This window comes from Electrona antarctica, assembly GCF_951216825.1.
Source record: "Electrona antarctica genome assembly, chromosome: 10".
Classification (NCBI taxonomy): domain Eukaryota; kingdom Metazoa; phylum Chordata; class Actinopteri; order Myctophiformes; family Myctophidae; genus Electrona; species Electrona antarctica.
The window spans coordinates 35,525,083-35,549,320 of record NC_136791.1 but is presented as its reverse complement, the minus strand read 5'-3'; the positions used below and the strand labels follow the sequence as shown (position 1 = coordinate 35,549,320).

Below are 24,238 nucleotides of genomic sequence, written 5' to 3'. Positions count from 1 at the left end.
TTATTTAGTGTTTAATAAGTGACTCGGTCCACTGATATTATACTGTTGTGTACTGTATGTACGGTAGGTACGAGGCGTTACACTCTTTCAGCAGAAAAAAACGCACGCTTATTTCTTTGTAAATCAAAGAGTTTGTATGTGAATGAAACAATTCGTTCACATACAGTACGACCTTTGTCAGATGTGGCCATGATGAAGGCTCATTGATTCCTACATTTCCTAGTATGGATCCCATACTTGGCAATACTGGTTTTTGATTCTTGAAGTATTAAACACTTAAACCCCATCTATAGGTTACATGTAGTTGACCGGAGTCCCCTAGGGCTCTGTACTAGATCTGCTTGTATTTCCCTCTGCAGCAAATATCAGGCGAAAATAACTGATGTACAAGCTCACAACTTATCAATTGTGTCGTGTTGTATGCTTGTAGATAAGCTGTTTCTATTGAATGTTCGCCCCAGAATAGGGATGGATAGGGTTCAAGAGGTTAAGTAGACACACATAGTGTATGAATCCTGAACTTGCCGGTAAAAATGTCTTGTCAAGTGAAACCACGCGTTGGTACTATTGCCCGTCTACCACCTGGTAGACGGGCTGTTAATATTGCCGGTCTTCGCCCTCAGCCAAGTGGCTTGTACCGTCGTCACAGTCATTAGGTTTATATAAATGTCTGTGTTCATTGCTGAGTGTCCCGTACCTCATTAAGGGTCATTTGTCCATCGATCGGGGCCTCATATGTATTTCCCACTAATGCTACATTATCAGAGCTCTATATAGCCGCTGGTTGAAAGGTGATATGATAATTGCCGTGATGAGCCTCCATTCCTCCACCGTATCGGCCTGGCCGTTAGTAATCTGAGCAGCGCTCGGTGTCTGTCGCTGTGACCTTGGTGGCTTCCGATAGCATAATGATGAGGAACTGCCCTGAGAATTTGTAATGGCCATGGGGTTGATTGATTTGATCTAATAATCAATCAGGCATGGATGCACGGACGTATACACGAGCGAGCGAGCGCGTGCACGCACGCACGCACGCACGCACGCACGCACACACACACACACACAAAACACAGGCTTCAAAAACACACGGCGTGTATACACATCACAGGAGCACATAAGAACAACACATATGACTCGTGCACTCATCAACACACAAAATAAATGGAAAAAAGAGAAGGCTCAAAGTCATCATCACTCATTTCTTAGCAGAATTACATGATAGCAGAGTTAATCAGTTATAATTCACCAACTAAAACAGATCAAGGACAATTTAGAGATTTGTATTCCTAACAGAATGTAATTATTTGTGGGTTTTTTGGGAAGATGACAGATGAGAGAGCAGAGTACAAATAGAACATCTCACTGACCTGAGAATTTGACAATCTGACCATGAAATTATATCTTCTCAGAACCGTAACTGTTCTGTGTAAGACAAATAAAGTCAAAAGAATAAAACTGTACTCCTCAGAGCGCAGATCTCCGCCAGGCCTGCTCGGTAAACCAGGGTTGGGTCAGTCGTGGGGTGAAGCTGTCCGGACACGGGCGAAAACATTATCTCCAGTTTTACCGGAGATAATGGGGGGTGAGCTCCCCCGCGCCCACCCGCCTCCCCGCTCCTCTGGCCGCAACCACGTGACAGACTTTATCAAATATGAATGACTGACTATCGTAAATGATACAGAGACACCTCCCCAACAATATGATTGACTGACTATCGTAAACGATACAGAGACACCTCCCCAACAATATGAATGACTGACTATCGTAAACCATACAGAGACACCTCCCCAACAATATGAATGACTGACTATCGTAAACGATACAGAGACACCTCCCCAACAATATGAATGACTGACTATCGTAAACGATACAGAGACACCTCCCCAACAATATGAATGACTGACTATCGTAAACGATACAGAGACACCTCCCCAACAATATGAATGACTGACTATCCTAAACGATACAGAGACACCTCCCCAACAATATGAATGACTGACTATCGTAAACGATACAGAGACACCTCCCCAACAATATGAATGACTGACTATCGTAAACGATACAGAGACACCTCCCCAACAATATCGCAGAGACAGTTTGTTTATTTTTGGACCACAATTCTTATACGAGACGATTTAAGATGACCCCATGTTATTCCCCATAGAGAAAAACTTCCGTGAACCAGGGGATGATCGATTGCGTCAGTATTAAGGCTTTACAAACACATCAACCAGCACTGGACTATATTAGTATTATTATTATCTATATTATTTAGCGCTTGTTGTGCCGCTTCAGCGTTGCCTGTCATGCTGAGGATTCATTTTCTTCTTTCTCTGCTCGCAGCTTGCGTGCGGGGGGAGCGCACGGCAACTGGTACGAGAATTAGTGCTTCACTACTCACACACTCACATGAAAGGCCCTTCTCAGCCATCATGCGCACGCACGCACGCACGCACGCACGCACGCAGTGCAAGGTGAGTGTTCCCCTGGTGGGAATATGACATCAGTTGGACGCTGCGGGCTGGTTGGAGGGCAGAGGGAGCCAATGGCTCATCCTGGCGGAACAGATTTTGATTGGTTCTGTCACCCTGACCTCGCACCTCTCCTTTAGTCACCTCAACGGCAGGCTTCTCTCCAGTGCTTTCTGCTCTCGTTTGTGGAAATATTATTGGATTTCATCCCAGTTTCGGAGATTCCGTTGTTTGCTCATTTTGAAGACTATAGACCTATCCCCTAAACGTATCTACAAACTCACACCTCGTAACGTTGTGACGTGTTGTGAGCTACTAGTAACTCGGCTATAAGATATTTAGGGTACAGGGGGAAAAAACGAGTGAACCAAATATAGACGCCAGGGAAACTCCAGTCAACCAAGTACAGTATAGGTTTTATGTGGTTTTACAGTTGATTTAACCTGCATGAAATTGTATTTCATAATCATTGGCTGGCTCTCTCTGAGTGTATTTCAATGGACTGTTGTCTCCCTCTTTCCTTTTCTCCTCACTGCCACTATCCATTGTCTTAGGAAAGCATGGCAGGCTTTAACCCATTTTGGACTGAGGCCGACTTCTAAAAACGCTTCTAAATCCTGACCTAAGTTTTCTGAAAAACTTCAAATATTTATATACTGTAGCAGCATCAAACATTTTACATTTTTGAATATTGTGCATACTGCACAGAACTCCAAGAGGGGTTCCCGTCCACAAGGGTTAGAACACCAAAAGGGGTTCCTGCCCAGAATGGGTACAGCACTCTGCCCAAAAGTATGAATTATATCTTAGATGATCCTGTTTTGACAAGGGAGATGATCAATTAAATAACATTAATGATTAGGTGTTGGACTGCAGTACCCTGCATTGGCGGAACTGGCCAATCACAGCGCGTCGACTGCACAACACGGGTTGTGCAGTCGACGCGCTGTGATTGGCCAGTCGCTGTGATTGACAGCCTAAACCTAACCCTAACCTCAGTAAAACTATACCTAAACCTAACCCTAACCCTAACCTTAACCTCAAGAAAACTATACCTAACCCTAACCCTAACCTTAACCTCAGTAAACTTAACTTGCCCGGGGGCGTGGTTATAAATATAAACACAACCCGTGTAGGAATTAGTATGTAGCTTCTCACCCCCTAGCTCCCGCTCTCCATCCTAGTCTCTATCACTCGCTCCCTCTCTCCCTACTACCCCTCTTGCCGACCAAGGCTGATCTGCGCTGACCTCAGGCATGTCCAGTCCATAGATGCAGTCCAAATATGGGCATATTTGCCAAATTGAACTGACGTCAGGCATGTCCAGTACGTTTATGTACAGTATAAGGTATCATACGCCGATTTGCGCTGACGTCGGACAAATCTAGACTACACCGTGATGAAAATCATACGCCCTTCCTCGCTGCATGTCTCTCAGTCTACATCCATCTGTAATGTCTCCTTCTTTCTCTCCATTACAACCCACAGGCCGGCTGATTAAAAGGCCTCGCTCCGAGGTGGGCGGCCGCTTTGCTGCTAACGTGATTGGCTGCATGATTAGATTTTCTGCTGAAAACAAAGTCATTTAGTTACCTTCTGCACCTCCCGACACTAAATAGAATGCCTTGCCTGATCGCCTGGCTGAGACACGTGCACGCACGCACGCACGCACGCACGCACGCGCGCGCGCACGCACGCACGCACGCACGCACGCACGCACGCACGCACGCACGCACGTACGCACGCACGCACGCACGCACGCACGCACGCACTCACGCACGCACGCACGCACGCACGCACACACACACGCACACTCACTCCCTATCTCTCTTGCACGTGTACCCTCTCTGACCGTGGCAGTGACAAAGTGTGTTTTATCGGATTAAGAGGGAAGTTGAAACGGCCACATTAACAGAAGGTTATCTGACACACACACACAGAGGAGGGTTTCGTGTGTATCCGACATGTCTCATTGTGGTATTAGGTTCCATAGGATGGAAGAGGGGGGGCAGACATTGAGTGCTGCCCATTTAACCAGACAGGAAATCATCAGATAGCACAGCATCGGGACTGATTAGCGCCGGCGACGCAGGCGATAATGTCTGTCAGAGCTTCAGTGGTATGTCAACAAACCAATCTGCCCTGTATGGTGCACTGGGTTCAGGACACAACCGTTAGACACACAATTTCACCCTGTGATTAAATGAACAATGCACCGGCCATTTGTCAGAGCACTTACTGGACCGAGGTCTTTGCTATTGTTTACTGATTTGATCGAACTATGTATCAATGTCCCTATCTGCACCGCTTCATCCGCCCAGCGCCCAACAGTATTTAGGAGCCAAACTGGGGGCCCAAAAGCTGATAGTAAAGATGCTCTCCTAACTCATTCCAACAGATTTCTTTCTGTTTTTCTATTTAATATAAGCTTCTTTTTTTGTGGGGAGGGCACTTTAATGCAGAACAAAATGTCAATGTTTGGCTACTTGCCGGAGACGTTGAGAATTAAAATGCAAATAAAAAGTGACAGTGATTGACAGTGTTTGATGATCACAGTTCGCTACACTGAGAATGACATATTGACGGAGAATCTTACACACCTGTTTGCGAGGAAATGCATCTGTGAGTGCTCCCTCACAAGTGTGAACATATGGCAGAGCAGTCATTAGCATAGCGCGGGGGCGGAGTCCGTGGCTAGCGAGCCGTTCACTCTGGTCATTAGGTCTCATGGAAATGTGGTGTGTTGGGGCGGCCATGTTTGGATTGAAGCGTGTGTGTGCGGCTGTGCGTGCGTGCGTGCCACAGGCTGACATCTGCACGTACTGATTAAATCACACTGCTTTGCTTTACCATATCATAATTTACTCAGCTGGGTTAGGGTTTGGCTCAAATGGCAGCACAACAACAATCAAGTTGATGATGTGATTGTTGATAATGTACACCAGCTTACGTATTATTTATTTATCTTTAACCGCTTTGAAATTATAGGCCTATTTCATGAACTCTCTCTCTCTTCTCTTATTTTTCTCTTGGTGTCTGTATTCTCATACCATATTGATTAGCCAAACTCACTTTCAGCTTTTAACAAGCGGGCCTCGGCTCCGAGGATGGCCCAGTTCTGTCACTGTTCGTAGGTTTGTCCCCCAGGGGCTGCCATAGGCCTCCATTAATGACCGAACTGTGGAACTGTGGTCCTTTGAGTCCCCTTTATGTTTCTGTTATTGGTCCTCCTCTCCACCTTTCCCCTCTATCTCTCTCTCTCTCTCTTTCTCCCCTTCTTCCTCTCTCTCTCTCTCTCTCTCTCTCTCTGTACCTCTCTCTCTCTCTCTCTCTCTCTCTCTCTCTCTCTCTCTCTCTCTCTCTCTCTCTCTCAGTACCTCTCTCTCTCTCTCTTTCTCTCTCTCTCGGTACCTCTCTCTAGTGGTAATTGTGTTTGTAAGACCGGACAACACTGTCACCCAGAATGGTGTGTTAATCTCTATTCTCAAAACAATTGCATTCTCTGAATCTCTCTAGAGAAGAAACAGGGTTCACTCTGCGTGCGTGCGTGCGTGCGTGCGTGCGTGCGTGCGTGCGTGCGTGCGTGCGTGCGTGCGTGCGTGCGTGCGTGCCATTTAAAGGCAGGGTCATTTTTGTGATATTTTTTATATTGTTTTGGTTAAAACAAAAAAATATTAGTGTGAAAAGGTTACAGCACTAATATTGTGATACTAATGTGGTCTGGTGGTCATTGCAGTGTTTCTTCAGTATCAGGGATCTCCCCATCTCTCCACCTCAAAAAGAAAACTGGTGGTCTGTCAATTTCAACCAATCAGGAGAGTCCCATTCATCAGCTTCCAAAATTCATTTCTTTGTATCATTACTTCCAATTTCACTTGTTTATCCTGTATTCTGTGTGAGTTCTCTCTGATGATTGCATAAATGTGGTATCACGAACTGAACATCTATTTAGTAAAGAGCTGGAGAGACAGGGAGACTCCAGATACTGTAGGCCAGGGGTGCCCAAAAGGTAGATCGTGATCTACCAGTAGATCACAAAGGCTGTGCAGGTAGATCACATGACATGCCCCTAAAGAGTATTTAATTTAAATATATTGAAGAAAAAAAACGATTAAAACAAAAATAAATCCCAATCCAAGTGCATTTGTCTTATACTGTACAGAATGTAACACGAACTCTACTATTCCGAAGCCCCCTCAGGTACATATTTAAACTATTTTCAGCAATGGTATAATAATTGATTTGGTGGGTAGATCTTGCCGAGCTGGTCATTTTGAAAGTAGCTCTCAAGTCAAAAAGTGTGGGCACCCCTGCTGTAGGCTATACTGAGCAGACACCCCATAGCAATAGAGCATTGCAGTCCCGCCCCCTTTCATGACGACGCCAGGCCCAGGAAATAATTCCCAATGCATTTTTCCATTACAAGACCTTGTAAGCGTCGTACAAAGCCAACTCGAGTTGTGACAAATCATGACAACAAACACAATATTTTGGACCAAACAAATAATTACAAAGAAGAAAAACAACAAAAAAAGTGTTGTAACCTGCCGTTTTCTTCTTCTTTCTAATTATTTGTTCGGACCGAAAATTTGTGTTTGTTGTCATGATTTGAGGTTGGCTTTGTACGATGCTTAAAAGGTCTTTAAATAAATACTTTTTGAAATGTTTATGAGGACAATGAACGGGGAATCATTTCCTGGGCCCTGGTAGGGGGCGGGACTGCGACACTCTATGTGCTATCAGAATAGCTGTTTAACACAAAATAAATCACTTACCCTACCTTTAACTCTTAAGAGTTACACATGGATATACTGTATGAACACTGAGGATTGTAGGTGTGGTCAGCTCCATGTGGTGGTCTACCGCTAGAGGAAGTGTCAGCTCCATGTGGTGGTCTACCGGTAGAGGAAGTGTCAGCTCCATGTGGTGGTCTACCGGTAGAGGAAGTGTCAGCTCCATGTGGTGGTCTACCGGTAGAGGAAGTGTCAGCTCCATGTGGTGGTCTACCGGTAGAGGAAGTGTCAGCTCCATGTGGTGGTCTACCGGTAGAGGAAGTGTCAGCTCCATGTGGTGGTCTACCGGTAGAGGAAGTGTCAGCTCCATGTGGTGGTCTACCGGTAGAGGAAGTGTCAGCTCCATGTGGTGGTCTACCGGTAGAGGAAGTGTCAGCTCCATGTGGTGGTCTACCGGTAGAGGAAGTGTCAGCTCCATGTGGTGGTCTACCGGTAGAGGAAGTGTCAGCTCCATGTGGTGGTCTACCGGTAGAGGAAGTGTCAGCTCCATGTGGTGGTCTACCGGTAGAGGAAGTGTCAGCTCCATGTGGTGGTCTACCGCTAGAGGAAGTGTCAGCTCCATGTGGTGGTCTACCGGTAGAGGAAGTGTCAGCTCCATGTGGTGGTCTACCGGTAGAGGAAGTGTCAGCTCCATGTGGTGGTCTACCGGTAGAGGAAGTGTCAGCTCCATGTGGTGGTCTACCGGTAGAGGAAGTGTCAGCTCCATGTGGTGGTCTACCGGTAGAGGAAGTGTCAGCTCCATGTGGTGGTCTACCGGTAGAGGAAGTGTCAGCTCCATGTGGTGGTCTACCGGTAGAGGAAGTGTCAGCTCCATGTGGTGGTCTACCGGTAGAGGAAGTGTCAGCTCCATGTGGTGGTCTACCGCTAGAGGAAGTGTCAGCTCCATGTGGTGGTCTACCGGTAGAGGAAGTGTCAGCTCCATGTGGTGGTCTACCGGTAGAGGAAGTGTCAGCTCCATGTGGTGGTCTACCGGTAGAGGAAGTGTCAGCTCCATGTGGTGGTCTACCGGTAGAGGAAGTGTCAGCTCCATGTGGTGGTCTACCGGTAGAGGAAGTGTCAGCTCCATGTGGTGGTCTACCGGTAGAGGAAGTGTCAGCTCCATGTGGTGGTCTACCGGTAGAGGAAGTGTCAGCTCCATGTGGTGGTCTACCGCTAGAGGAAGTGTCAGCTCCATGTGGTGGTCTACCGGTAGAGGAAGTGTCAGCTCCATGTGGTGGTCTACCGGTAGAGGAAGTGTCAGCTCCATGTGGTGGTCTACCGGTAGAGGAAGTGTCAGCTCCATGTGGTGGTCTACCGCTAGAGGAAGTGTCAGCTCCATGTGGTGGTCTACCGCTAGAGGAAGTGTCAGCTCCATGTGGTGGTCTACCGGTAGAGGAAGTGGCTATGGTATTTTATTGCGAACGCAGTGAGCACTAACTATGAGACCTAGCAGAACATGTTTGTGTGTCTGTGTGTGTGTGTGTAACTGTCTGTGTGTCACGCTGTAACACCACCCGCCCGCCACCAGAGGGTGCAGCTGTATCACACACAAAACACACACACACACACACACACACACACACACACACACACACACACACACACACACACACAACTTAACTTAAAGAAACTTAACTTAAAAAAAAACTTAACTTAAAAAAAACACACACGCACACATACACACACACACACAAATTACTTAAAAAAAACTTAACTTAAAAAAACTTAACTTAAACTTAATTTAAAAAAAATAAAATAATTAAAAAAAGATAACTTAAAAAAAAACCTTTAAAAAGTACGTAATTTATTCTAATTGTTGTTATTGCAATTTACAAGCTGCGTTCGCTTCCCGCGTTCGCGCGGCTTACTTGTTGTAAACAGAATTGTCTTTTGCTCCGCACTCAGTAGGAGTCGCATTGTGCGCCTCCAAAATGTTCAGGCATTGCGTTGCATCATTAATACATTTCAACACAGAATTTATATTTTATCTTCATTCCTGAGCACAGATTCTACCATTCAATGATATGACACATTGTAAGCTAAGAGGCTTTGACTGTGTTTAAAGGTCATAGCTGTAGTGTACCGTTGCCCTTGGTGTGACACTGCCTGTGAATGACTGATCACCACGCACCAATTTTACACACTTTGTTCAGCCCGGTGTATGCGTGTACTGAATTCTAACCGTAGTACTTCATAAGGTTTACTTTTACAGTAGAATCATCAGTGTTAATTTAACTCTGTGAGAGTTACAAATGGACAAATGCGTGCGTGCGTGCGTGCGTGCGTGCGTGCGTGCGTGGGGGGAGTGGGTATGGTGTAAACAGTTATTGATGTGGTTGTTAGCTTCAGCGGCTGCAGTTGTTGTAAATTCAAATGACGGTGGGGCTGGGTCCAGCCGCACTGTGGTTGGGAGACTAGCCGCCATGCTTGGTGTGTGTGTGTGTGTGTGTGTGTGTGTGTGTGTGTGTGTGTGTGTGTGTGTGTGTGTGTGTGTGTGTGTGTGTGTGTGTGTGTGTGTGTGTGTGTGTGTGTGTGTGTGTGTGTGTGTGTGTGTGTGTGTGGGGGAGGGGCATGTCTTCCCCATGTGTGTGCATGTGCGTGTGCACATAAGTGACTGCAAAGCCAGCCAGGCTCTTTCCTCTCATACGCCCCGCTTTAATGCTGCGTCCCCATGGACCAAAATCAGCTTTTCTCCACGCTTTTCACTGTCAGAGCATTTTACCTCCTGCCCAAATGCCCATAAACCACTTACCGTAGGTCCGCGCATGCACGCGCACACGCGCAGACGCACACACACACACACACACACACACACACACACACACACACACACACACTCTCTCTCTCTCTCTCTCTCTCTCTCTCTCTCTCTCTCTCTCTCTCTCTCTCTCTCTCTCTCTCTAGTCAGAAGAGTCAATCTCAGACAATGACTCACTGGCGTTCTGGCCATTAGGTCCATTTAAAGGTAACATAGAAAGTATATTTAAGTAAATCGTTAGCCCACAGGGGCGGCTGTGGCTCAGGAGGTACAGTAGAGTGGTCATTTGGGAGCTGCAAGGTTCCCGGTGCAATATGGCTCCTGGGTGAATAACAGATTTTAAAGCACTTTGGAGAAAGGCATGATATAAATGTACACCACTTAGCATGGTCAGGTAACCTCAAACATTCAATGTTTTCAAATTCTTCATAAAACACATTTTGAGCGTATAGATACTGGGTTTTCACTGACAGCATTTTGGAGTTGTGGTGCAACCAGAAGTTGTTCATTTTTGAGGACTGGAGTGATCTTGGGATTGCGGGATCTGTTCTGTGGCATGCGTGCTGTCAGATCTTTGTTCAGAACAGAAGTTGTGGTTGGAGAGACATTGTAATGTCAATGTATTGGACGTTTTTTTATTTCAAGGGATTAGAGCAGAATCACCAAAAATAATAAATGAAAAAATAACGTTCTAGTTTGTCATTTCATAATTCTGTTAGCAACATACATTTAGCTTGGTTAGACCAGTCATTAGTCCTACAACCTATCTCAAACCCTCACCCTAACCCTATCCTCCCACGGGGCAGCACACCTTAACCCTCTCCCAACCCTTAACGCACCCCTCACCAACCTTAATCCGTCCGTTTTAACGCACCCCTCACCAACTTTAATCCGGTCGTTTTAACGCACCCCTCACCAACCTTAATCCGGTCGTTTTAACGCACCCCTCACCAACCTTAATCCGGTCGTCTTAACGCACCCCTCACCAACTTTATGTAACATCTAACCAATGACTAATCTAAACCATGTATGCACCCCGTTTTGACAGCTATGGAACCATGATAATGCAATCCATTTCCGCACTACACTCCAGACATTTAAAATCCACATGGAAACCGTCTGCTTTTCCAGAACCCTGATCTACAAGCTTACAACATGATGCCCTGTGAGCCTGTAGATATCTTCAGCGCATCATACAACAAAGCATAAATCAGGCTAGACTGCAGGATGCCTTTGTCCTGAGGTCTACGGAATTATACTGATGCCTGTTATTGGCCAAGGCATCCTTGGCAGGCCCTTGATCAGACCTAACTCCCTTGTTGTCAGAGTTGATTATCACAGTCTGCCTATTCACTGACAGAGGTTTACAGAGGATTGCATTCAATAAATGACCAAATTGGACAGAATCAAGCACAACACAGAGCACTGCAGTCTACTAAAAATAACAGTCTCATGTACGGTTATCATCTCCTCCAGGCCGAAGGCTGGTGACACTGTGAATCTAGCTAGCCTCGCAGATTATCTGCATCAAACCTTTTGTGCAGATGCACAGTAAATCCACCTCATGGTGGTGCTATAGCAGGCTGCCTTACTTTTTAGCCTATACAGTATCGCTTGAACCGTGCTTTTTCCCTGTATTCTTGCTGCATCATGATGTGTCTCTTCATATGGCCATGTCCATTTCCGCCTAATTTGATTTTCCACCATTTTGCACAGACTTTTTGCTACTACTCCTATAGGATTTAACAATATTTTCGGTATCACAATATCGAAAATGTAATTATCGTGGTCGGGCAACGGTAATGTATATATTGTTTTCATGTGTGAGGGGTGTTTGCACAGATTCACTGACTGATCTTCAGAACACCTACTGTAGCTCTCCTGAGAGCTTAGCCTTAGAAGATGTTGAGGAGACTGAGGGCCGATTCATACTCCTATTTTAGAGCCGAATAAAAGTCGGTTCGGCGCTGTAGAGCCTACAATGTGACGTCATTTGAGGTTCGGGGGGCGGGTACCGTCCTAAAGTCGGCTCTTCGGTGCTACTGAAAATTTCTGACGAGCCGAAATCATTTCGGCACTACAGCACCGAAACAGCAGTAAAATAGGAGTATGAATCGGCCCTGAGACTTGGTCAAATACCTGTACTGATGATCCTATATGAACATCCCTATGACAGCATGTCCATTTGTGGACCTTTCACACGGTTTAACAAATCACACACTGACAAACAAAAAGAAGCCTTTTTTTATCTTAGGATCTCAGGAGTCATTAAAAAGCCACATGTGAACGCAGAATCTAGTCAAATTGGAATCATTAACACATTGAGAGCCCACGCAAAACTGCCCAAAATCACTTTCACCTAGAAAATCCATTCACATTTTTTATAATTCAGCTGACTGTGGAGACACATGCTGGAACTTTTTACTTAGAAATGTTATTTAGTTATTGTGAGTTATTTAATTTAAACGCCAAATGCATTCTCAATGGCGAAAACACAAACTTTGGCACCACGTGTTAAAAAAAAAAAAAAAAAAGTGTTTTGATTTTTCTGATTTTTTTTAATGAAAAAAATAATAATAAAAAAAAAAAAAAAAAAAAATGTGTTAACATTATGTTGAAGAAGATCTACATAGAGTGCACCTCCAAAAGCAATTTCTCTTCTGTCCATATGGGGTGCATCGCAAATGCAACCTTATGTAGTACATGTCTACATCCCCCACACTGCAGCTTCATCAGGTCCTGACGGCTACAACCCATGACTTAAACAGCCCTGGGTAGCTCACCCGGCCTGGCAGAGACATACTGTACATTTTGCGGAGTGCCTCTTTCTAGTTATAAGCCTATCTCACAGAATTTCCCCGCCCCCCTAAATACGCCCCCTTTCGGAGTTAGTGGTGATAGCGTGACGTCATTCCATAGACGCTACATGTTAACAGAGGTAATTTAAGAAGTCTACAACTTTTGTTTTCTCAAGGTAAGGTTTGTTCTATCTGTTCGACCTGATTTACCATCTTGTTTGCTTCATAATAATATTGGTCTGTCACATTTTTACATTAGAAAATGTACTTAGATTCTCCAGAGAAAAAAACGTGTATTTGCTCATGTTAAAGACACCACTATTTACCGGAAGTGGGCGTGGAAAGCGGGCTGTGAGATAGGCCTATTGATGTGTTTATTGACCATTTGTTTCTTTCTGCCCATTATTGTACTTTGTCATGATGTATAGTTTTGTTATGTCAGGGCAGAGTAGGGTTATTATTCAGAAGTAGAGCCTATAGTTATTGCCTGAGCACTTTCATCCTGAAAATGTTTCTCTGAGATTTCCCAGGTATCTGAAATAACTTACTTTCTTAGCACTAAAGCCAAGGGTCCTATATATGAAACTATTTCATCATCATCATCACCTTTATTTATACTCAGAAATACAGTTGAGGACAAGCCCTCATTTTCAATGTAGCCGAGGTTACAATACATTTGAATTCGGATTGTCTTTTTGCATCTCATTCCAGACACATTCTGCCACCCAGAAATGTGTGTTCTATTTATCAAACGGTTGCACTGGCTTGGAAGCTCAGTTTGCTTGTCATTTTAAGCGCACCATTGTGTGTCATCAGAAGGTGCTCTTCTCTCCTCTTTGCATAGGAGAGGATGTCACACATGAGGGGAAGAGATGTATGAACATAAGTTAATTAGGCATTCCATTCACACAAACAGCCAGCTGCGCTTTACAATCCTCAGTGTTCATTTAGCTCTCAGAGTTATAAATGGATAAATGAACACTAATGATGTTACAATGCAGTGGTCAACTCCATGTGGTGGTCTACCACTGGCTGATATTTTCTTGTGAGCAAAAAGTATCTTTTGTTCATCGTTATCTTGCTATCTTTTGGTTTTTCATCATTAAGATTTTTTGACTCCTAATGCATTTATTTATTTGAGCAATAGTCATCCAAATCCTATCTTTTATCTTCATTCCCAAGGTGGTTGAGGGCTCTGTGTTGCACAGATTCCACCATTCAATGACACCTTTTAAGCTCTGCTTCACACGGAAAAATGTGACAAGGATGATGGCTTGGTCGCTGATGATGTGCAATTATCTGCTGTAAATTAGGCATTCATTAAATACAGATTGTGAGCACAAATTGCACAAAAGGGGTTTCATGTGCTGTACATTAATCTGGCCCTTTGACCTGAAGCAGCAACCACTTGAGATAGTAAATTTTGACCAATTATTACCACTGGGATCATAGTGCATCGAGTGTGAATGAGATAACCCTTCAGATTTTAGATACAAAATAATAATAAAAATGTTCACAAAACAAATCCAGCCAAGCATCATGGATAACATGGATGCCAAGCATATGGTGCAGGCCAGCCTCTCGACCATAACCAAAATTAGATAAAGTTATCTATCTATAAGTCTCTGTGTGAAAACCGTTCAACTTCCATCGTTTCCAACTCGGTGCTCTACAGCCGGGCACCGGTCTAGTATTAATTAATAATAATAATCACATTTAACTACAATTACAGCACATGCTGGATCATCCTGTGGCTCTCTAAGTCTCTATCAGGAATTAGGAGTCTGTGTGTGTGTTTGTGTGCATGTGTTCTGATAGGATTGTGTTTTGTGTTTCGGGCCTAAAGGGGAAGAGAGTAGCAAATCAATTATATCTGTTGTAAATAATCCTGTTTAAAGTGTGGCAGTTTAAACTTAAGTTTTATAGCTGACGGCCAAAGCTTTGTTCTAACACAGCAGGGAGCATGTTATAAGATAAGATGAGATGAGATGAGATAAAACTGTATTGATCCCTGGGGGGAAATCAGGCAGTAATAGTAGCAACAGCAATAACAGGACGAGGAAAACGTAAGGGTTAAAAGCAATGTTGCCAGCTTGTGCGAGAGAAATAAGCAACCAGGGCTATGGAAATGAGGCCAAAATAAGCTACTATTGGCCACATGAGGGGGGTCATTTCAGTGCAAAAATACATATTCATTTGGGGGTTGGTGCATCATCATTGTTTCCATGCTACACTTTAACTAAACCAACTTCTTTTTCTAATTGCCCCCCCCCCCCCTATCTTCCTCTACCATCAGATTGCCTTCTCTCAACACAACAGCATCATGGACCTGGTTCAGTTCTTTGTCACATTCTTCAGGTAAGGTCTCAGCCAGGCCTGAAATTCCATCCTTTTCGGGGCAAGGCCACTTGGCCTTTAATGTGGTCAACTTTTTGAGGGCACAAAGGCCGAGTGCCAGGACATGAAAGCCATCAATTAAAACAATGATTTTAAGTCCCCGGTCATAATTATTTTAGCTTAAAGGTTAAGGATTTTTTTCCAAGGCGTTCAGAACAGTGCTTCTTAAATAAATAATCACAGCTTTAAATAACAATTTACAATTACAATTTAGGCATTTAGCAGACGCTCTTAGTCCAGAGCGACTTACAATAAGCAAGAACAAAAAGCATGGGAATACATCACATATGTAAAAAAGCATTTATCGCGAAACATGCGTAAGCTAAGAACGTGACTAGAACATATCTATATAATGACACTATACATATAAACTAGAACTAGAACATATCTATATAATGACATATAAACTACACATATATGCTATACTATGCTGTACATATATACTATGAAGTGCTATGACTACTATACACTATATACTATGAAGTGCTATGACTACATACAATGCACTTATTGTGCTGTCTACATGACATGCTATAAGTCTGTTTCAAATGCTATATAAGTCTAAGAAGTGCTGTCTAAGGGGGGTAGGGTAAGTGCTATGGGCCATGATGGAGTCTGAAAAGGTGGGTTTTCAGACTACGGCGGAAGATCGGGAGTGATGCTGCAGTTCTGATTGCAACGGGAAGTGCATTCCACAGTTTTGGGGCCAGAAGGGAGAAATAACAAAATATAAGTAGCTACTGTTGTAAAATATGGGGACTGGGACCCCATGTATTGGGGTCCCAGTCCAGAGATGAAAATCATAATGAAATGGCCTAGGAGCTAGGACCCTGTCACCCTAGGCTAATTCATATACATTTAATTTGGGGGTCCTTGAAATGAAAATGGCTGAGGATCACTGGGTTAAACTGTGAGTTAATTCACAGAAAATACAATGACAGCCTACATAACTTTTGAATGAGGGCTTGGTTTAGAAAAGCCTATATTTTGTGCTAAAGTAATATATTGAATAACATATAAATGTAGGTTTTAAGACTGTAGACTGACTGGCATATGGCATTGTAGAGAGGTTAGTGACAGATGAGATTATCTCTCCATTGTGGGGCTGCAGGACTGAGGACTGAAGTCAACACAAAGTGAAAGTGCAGCTTCAGATCAGTTTTTTGTTCTAACCTGGAGTAAGTGTGTTATCTGCACAGGGGAACAATGTGTTTAATTATATCCATGGTATTTTTCTGTCGCTATCCATATGCGACGCAAAAGTACATTTGGGCTAGATAGATAGATCATCTCTCCTCCTCCTTTTATGGACCGCCACACGGTTGCGACGGTAGAAAACATTATTTTGTTTTGAGTGATAGTTGCAGTCTGACCGGTGGGCTAAATGCCTGACTTTTTTTCCGCAGATTCCTGTGGGGACTAATACAAAGCTGACACACATTACTCAGACACGAGTACAATGAGTGGGGCATGGATCTCCAACTTCCATCGTTATCGACTCTGTGCTCTACAGCCGGGTACCAGTCTTGTTGAATTAATGGCTGGATTCACAAGTGTTTGAACCCGTTCAGCTGTTCAGTAGCACCTGTAGTAAATCGTAGCTGTGTGGGTCAACATCGACATCACACTGCATGTTTGAGTGTTCATTTCAGAGTCTAAAAATGCAGATCCATTTGGTTACGTACATTTGTACACTCTCAGAGTTACAAATGCATAAATAATCGTGAAAAAGGAGGAGCGATCCGAGCACTCGAAAAATGTAAAATCAAGGTACTTAATTCATAACAAAAAGTTTAAAACGCCAACATCTTTCGACAATCTTCATCAGGGCAAATATCGGTACATGTCATACTGTACATAAAAAAAAACATAAGCCTGAGGCGTTGCGCTGGAAGGACTTGCAGACTGTCAACCTATCAAACCTGCCCCATGTCAGATTTACAGGTGTGATTGGCCTGAAGTGGATCAGTTTGGCTGGAAATCTACCTTACCACTGCCAGGCCGGCGTACCATTGTTGCCCAGTCAGTGTTCTTTTCCTGTCTAAAGCCAGCGGTAGACCAAAGTGCAGAGCGTTTGTCTCTGTGATGTCGACTGCTTGTGAGATGTTTGTCTCGGAGGGCACACAAATCTCATGACGGGGGGAACAAAAGATCTAATGAGAAAGTTTCGGACGAGAGACTGACAATGGAGTCTGATTTCTGCAGGCTAAATCCTGCCTCTCAGCCCACAATAACTGTCTCATGCTCTGTGTGTGTGTGTGTGTGTGTGTGTGTGTGTGTGTGTGTGTGTGTGTGTGTGTGTGTGTGTGTGTGTGTGTGTGTGTGTGTGTGTGTGTGTGTGTGTGTGTGTGTGTGTGTGTGTGTGTGTGTGTCTGTGTGTGTGTGCGTGTGCGTGTGCGCGCGCTGGCTAGTATAATTGTGCTCTAGACTGCCACTGACGACATCATCTTGGTCAAGTGTTGTGTTGAGTCATGTTATGTACTTTACATGCAGTATCTTTATACAAAATATGCTAATATATGGCTGTGCATCCCCCCCCCCCCCTCTCTCTCTTTCCACCCACCGCCTGTCATGTCTAAACAAGGCAGAGAATAAAGGGGAATTGTGATAATGAAGTGGCACTTATGGCGCTTCCTCTCCTCCCAGTCTAGCTGCTAATTGGTGACATTGCAGTTCAGCTTGGACCAATTAGTCTTCTGCTCTCCACGCTTGATTAGCAATTAACTGTCTTCTTCTTCTCACTTCATAGACTTTCTCTCTGCCTGACTGTCCGTCTCTCTCTCTGTCTGTCTGTCTCTCTGCCTGACTGTCCGTCTCTCTCTCTGTCTGTCTCTCTGCCTGACTGTCCGTCTCTCTCTCTGCCTTACTGTCTGTTTCTCTGTCTGTCTGTCTGTCTCTCTGCCTGACTGTCTGTTTCTCTGTTTGTCTGTCTCTCTGCCTGACTGACTGTCTCTCTGCCTGACTGTCTGTCTCTCTGCCTGACTGTCTGTTTCTCTGCCTGTCTGCCTGTCTGACTCTCTGCCTGACTGTCTGTTTCTCTGTCTGTCTGTCTGTCTGTCTGTCTGTCTGTCTGTCTGTCTGTCTGTCTGTCTGTCTGTCTGTCTGTCTGTCTGTCTGTCTGTCTGTCTGTCTGTCTGTCTGTCTGTCTGTCTGTCTGTCTGTCACTCTGCCTGACTGTCTGTCTCTCTGCCTGACTGTCTGTCTCTCTGCCTGACTGTCGGTTTCTCTGCCTGTCTGTCTCTCTGCCTGCTGGAAGCTTGACTGCCTGGCTCTCTAGATTGCAACACTGGTTCCCAAACACTGGGTCGGGACCCATTTGTGGGTTGCAGACACAGTTTTATGGGTCCCTTTAATTTTGGTTTTAATTATTATTATTTCAAAACATTTTCAAAACACATTCGCAAAAAATGTCTTTATTTTTCTTTCTTTCTTTTTTGCAATTTCTTGAACAAATCAAAGAAAAAACTCACTCAGAAATTCCATAAATTATAAAACAAGTGTTTAAGAAGTAGTGAAAATAGCTGATGTACAAGCTCACAACGTGGCGTGAAGTGACCCGCTGTCGGTTTTAAGCCTGTTAACACTCCCAACGCGGATCGCGTATCAATACGTTATCAATTAATCAAACGTCGGGTGCGGATCACGTATCAATACGTTTCAATCACTTTTTTATAGCATACTTTCATTCATCTTTTTACCCACCCGGACAATGAAGAACCATCGCCCTATCATTGCTGCTTAGTCCAGCTCACGTGATCAGAAAAAAAAACAAAAAACCCCCCCCCCCCTCCCCTCCTGAAAACAGGAGGGCGGGCCGCTTTACGTGTAGAAGCCAGTGTAATGGCTGCGCCCATGGCATGCCGATCTAGTCTGTGTTTGAAAAGAATCACATTTCACCTAACCTCGCCTCACCAGGCTTTCCACCTCGGACATTTGATTCCCCCCTCCCCTCCTGTTTCTCCACAGTATCGAGGGGCCGCCACGACAAGACAGTGTTCCGTTGGTGGATCACGTATCGCCATGCAGAGCCGTCATAATCGGAGATCGCTCAGACGTGTGATTGTAACGCTTTTTTATTCATTATAATTGTAGTGATAAGACCGCAATGAACGCGTCGGGGACGTAATCGACCCGGGTGTAATGTATAACGAACTTTTCCGCGACCTAAACCGTGGTGTTGTCATCTGTGGAAGTCATTTTTTCCTTCTCGTCGACATCACAGCCGGGTGACGCTTTTTTTTCCCTCCATCGCCCCCAAGCTGCATGCCCATAGCCTGGCTTGGCCAGCCTCATAGCGGGGATTCACTGAAGATTCTTCCCCGGAGGAAACATCAGTGAACCCTCGCTATGAGTCTGGCCGTGCCAGGCTAGCATGCCCAGGCATGTTCCCCTACACTAGCTTGAAAAACAAAATCAGCTGATGACAACGCGTCTCACCGTAATACTATAGTTCTGAACCGAACGGTGGAATGGGACTTTTTATAGCCGTACGGATCAAGACTTTTGCTGCCCAATGTGCCCATGACCCCCCCCCCCCCAATGTTACTGCGATCAAAACAATGAAAGCAGTGAGATAGATTAGGCGAGGCGGCAATCATCATCATCATCAAAAAGAAAGCATAGTTATGAAGGTTTATAGTCAGACATTGACAGGCAGATATAACAATAAACACAATAAATATGCTATACATCCTATACATCGAATGAAAGCCCTGAATGTGTACTTTTACGAGGAAAAGAGTAAACATTGATCCCATGTACAGTTTGTCATACATTGGATACTGGGTGGATGCACATTGCGCCCACCAGATATAACTGCAGAGAAGACATGGACCCGAACTCAATATTCACAAAATAAGGCCTATAGCGACATATAAATACTATATACCGTATGAAACAGAAGACTCTCTGCTTTCATAAGGAAAAAAATTGTACTGTAATAATAAAAAAATCACACCCCTGTGAAGTGAGCAGTGCAACTCTACTTCTCTACTTATTCACTACAGCTCGCTATATACGGACTGAGACAGAAAGTCATGTAAAGCTTTTATTTACAGTTTGGTCTGTAAACTTCTACTGTAATAATAAAAATCACACCCCTGTGAAGTGAGCGGTCAAACTCTGTTCTCTACAGCTCGCTATATACGGACTGAGGCAGAAAGTCATGTAAACCTTTTATTTACAGTTTGGTCTGTAAACTTCTACTGTAATAATAAAAATCACACCCCTGTGAAGTGAGCGGTGCAACTGTTCTCTACAGTTGCGCGGTGCAATGGTAGAGAACAGTTGCACCGCTCACTTCACAGGGGTGTGATTTTTATTATTACAGTAGAAGTTTACAGACCAAACTGTAAATAAAAGGTTTACATGACTTTCTGCCTCAGTCCGTATATAGCGAGCTGTAGAGAACAGAGTTTGACCGCTCACTTCACAGGGGTGTGATTTTTATTATTACAGTAGAAGTTTACAGACCAAACTGTAAATAAAAGCTTTACATGACTTTCTGTCTCAGTCCGTATATAGCGAGCTGTAGTGAATAAGTAGAGAAGTAGAGTTGCACTGCTCACTTCACAGGGGTGTGATTTTTTTATTATTACAGTACAATTTTTTTCCTTATGAAAGCAGAGAGTCTTCTGTTTCATACGGTATATAGTATTTATATGTCGCTATAGGCCTTATTTTGTGAATATTGAGGAGTTCACGTCCATGTCTTCTCTGAAGTTATCTGGTGGGCACAAGCTGCATTCAATAACCAATTACTGTCTAACTGTAGATGGGATCAATGTTTACTGTTTTCCTCGTAAAAGTACACATTCAGGGCTTTCATTCGGTGTATAGGATGTATAGGATATTTATTGGGTTCAATTTTATATCTGCCTGTCAATGTCTCTGACTTTAAACCATCCATAACTCTGCTCGCTGTTCAAGATAACCACTTCCAGGCAAATGCAGGTGTTGCAAAAAGGTCAATATCTCCAGAATGGAACATGGTAAAATCAAAATGTATTTTTTTAATTGAAGTGGACAAGTTCAGCTTTCTTTTGATGTAGGCGTGTGATTCTCGCTATAAGAGAACATTTTACTGTGGGCCCCCGAACAAGGCCTTTGTGCAATGTTAAATGGCAGCAACATCCAAATAGGCCTGTTGAGATCTTCCAGCAATCAAAGTGTTAATACAGTGTATAAATATAATGCAGGTGTTTAACAGTTTAACAGTGCATTGTATGACAAGTGGAGAATGTTCAATCTTCAAGTTGTGAGCTTGAAGGTCAGCTATATTCTTGCTATTTTAGAATATTGTGAAATTGAATAATTTTTGGAACATTTACACCTACTGTATGCCTAGGCATGCCTAAAATAGACATGGCAGGCTGTAAGTATAAGCCTGATTCATAATTTGTTGTGCGGAGGAGCATAAGTTACTCTGTCGTCTGTCCTATATTCTTCCTGCCTTTGACTCTCGATGTAGATGGATCACAGTCAGATTTGTACCTGTAACTTTGTAACTGGTGTGTGTTGATGTGTTGTTGATCTGTCGACTTGTTTCCGAATAGGAGAGAATAGACACTTGATTGCCCCCCCTTCCCTCCCCCTTTTAACCTGTGGGAGTGTTCATATGGTTACACTGTGTTGTCCAATACCTTGGATGATTGTTTTTACGTCGTGTGTGTGTGTGTGTGTGTGTGTGTGTGTGTGTGTGTGTGTGTGTGTGTGTGTGTGTGTGTGTGTGTGTGTGTGTGTGTGTGTGTGTGTGTGTGTGTGTGTGTGTGTGTGTGTGTGTGTGTGTGTGTGTGTGTGTGTGTGTGTGTGTGTGTGTGTGTGCGTGCGCGCGCGCGTGCGTTCTGGGGTCCGGTTTTTGCTGTTGTTCGATAACAGAGGGCTGACTGACCAACCCTATTACTCTGCTAAAATGAGCAGATTGCTGAATTCACACACATATTTGAAGAATTTGCACACATAAGCATGTACACACACACACACACACACACACACACACACACACACACACACACTCAGGCACTTCTCATTCCCCCCCGTTGTTCAAACAGTTCGATTCCCATTACTTGTGCCTGAATGGTCTTAAACCCAAAGCCATCTGCAGGCTTACTGGAGTGTTAAACAAACCCATAGACAGTCTCTCCTCTCCTCTCCTCTCCTCTCCTCTCCTCTCCTCTCCTCTCCTCTCCTCTCCTCTCCTCTCCTCTCCTCTCCTCTCCTCTCCTCTCCTCTCCTCTCCTCTCCTCTCCTCTCCTCTCCCCTCCCCTCCCCTCCTCTCCTCTCCTCTCCTCTCCTCTCCTCTCCCCTCCTCTCTGTGTATGGGTCCAATTGAGAGTGTACAGTCAAATGGACACTAATAATGTTACTGTGTATTTTGCATTGAAGTTAGCGCCCCCTCTCGACGTGAGAATAGTTCCAGACAGTACTTCTCCACACAGGATATTCCCACAGTTCAGCGGCAGCATGTTATGGAGGGGCTTTCCTGCTGCTGATGTTGTGTAATTGGTGAATGCTGTGGTTTTTACGGCCTGTGACCGCATCCTCTTCAAGATGCTGCCCCCTGGAAATGTCACGCTCATTATAGCACTCATACCCTTTACCACTCTGTCACACACACACATAGAGCCTTTCACCCTCAAATGATACATCTCTCTCTCTCTCTCTCTCTCTCTCTCTCTCTCTCTCTCTCACACACACACACACACACACACACACACACACACACACACACACACACACACACACACACACACACACAGTGTGATGAAGGGCACGATTGTTTGAGAGCTGCCGTTATGTGAGGTTTGTAATGGGACTTCCTGTTGCTATGTCGTCTCTGGATGCACTCGTTTCAAGCTCTTGTAAGAAGCTGTGCTTGAAGAGAGAGGAGCTTTGTGTTTGACTAAATAACTTTGACCCCAGGGGCTTGTGCGTGAAATTTAGAGGAGTGTGTGTGTGTGTGTGTGTGTGCGTGTGTGCGTGCGTGCGTGCGTGCGTGCGTGCGTGCGTGCGTGCGTGCGTGCGTGCGTGCGTGCGTGCGTGCGTGTGTGCGTGCGTGCGTGCGTGCGTGCGCGAGAGAAATAAAGAAAGAGGGATCCACCAGTCTTTGTTGGAGTGGACAGTCGTGACCTCTCTTTGCCCTAAATGTTACAGCTGCTTGTGGTTGCTGCGGTTTAGCATCTTACCGTAGAATCTCCCAGAATCCAGCTCCCATTATTCTCCGTCCGTAACCTCAGCCGTCAGCTCTAGACTCAGGACTGTTACTGTACACTGACTCCAAAGTAAAATACTGTCATATCTTTAAACACTACGAAACCCAAAACTACATGTTCATTCAAGTTACTTTGGAAAGAATGTAATTTAAAGTGAGATTATTCCTCTGTCAATGTCAAACACACTGTTTTTCCACATGCAGAAGAGCCAGGAGTAAACATTATAGAAGAGCCAGGAGTAAACATTATAGAGCCAGGAGTAAACATTATAGCTGCCCTCGGCTCTTGTGCACGCCACTGGGATATTTGAAATGTGTCTGTCTGTGTGTATTAAAACAAAACAAAATGTATTAGTTCCTATTAGATCGCTGTACTGTACTTGTACTGTACATTGACAATGAATTTAATCTCATCATATCATCTCTAGATGTGAGTGTACACAGTAAAATCCCCTGTGTTCATTTCTCCATATTTGTATCTGAAAGTATAAAAACAGAGCCGAATGGATCCGTAAGGCTCCCTTTGATTCAGTAGTGTACTCAGAGTGAAAGAAATGTGACAGATGTGACTTACTTAATTCCTTTGCCGTGTCTCTCTGCAGTTGTTTCCTGTCTCTGCTACTGGTGGCGGCTGTGGTGTGGAAAGTCAAACAGACCTGCTGGGCCTCACGACGCAGAGAGGTACGTCACGGTACCCGTCATGGAGTGTGTCTGTGTGGGTGATTGCTTGTGGGTGTCCATGTCTAGTGTTAGAGCCAAGGGGGCAGGCAGACTTTCCAACGTTGAAGCTCTGGGTCCTAGTGGTAGGAGGAGGGACTACAGGCGGACCCGTG

The 24,238-nt window shown here is 44.4% G+C and overlaps 1 protein-coding gene across 1 annotated transcript in view; it reads left to right on the top strand.

The window, feature by feature from the left end:
* Nucleotides 1-24,238, top strand: part of atrnl1a (attractin-like 1a) — a gene marked incomplete at its 3' end in the record, with an annotated part of 286,121 nt that overhangs the window by 204,038 nt on the left and 57,845 nt on the right. The window contains exons 26-27 of the mRNA XM_079511913.1: nt 15,096-15,157; nt 24,008-24,086. Of these exons, the coding sequence (XP_079368039.1) occupies nt 15,096-15,157; nt 24,008-24,086 (141 nt within the window). The remainder of the gene's footprint in view (nt 1-15,095; nt 15,158-24,007; nt 24,087-24,238) is intronic.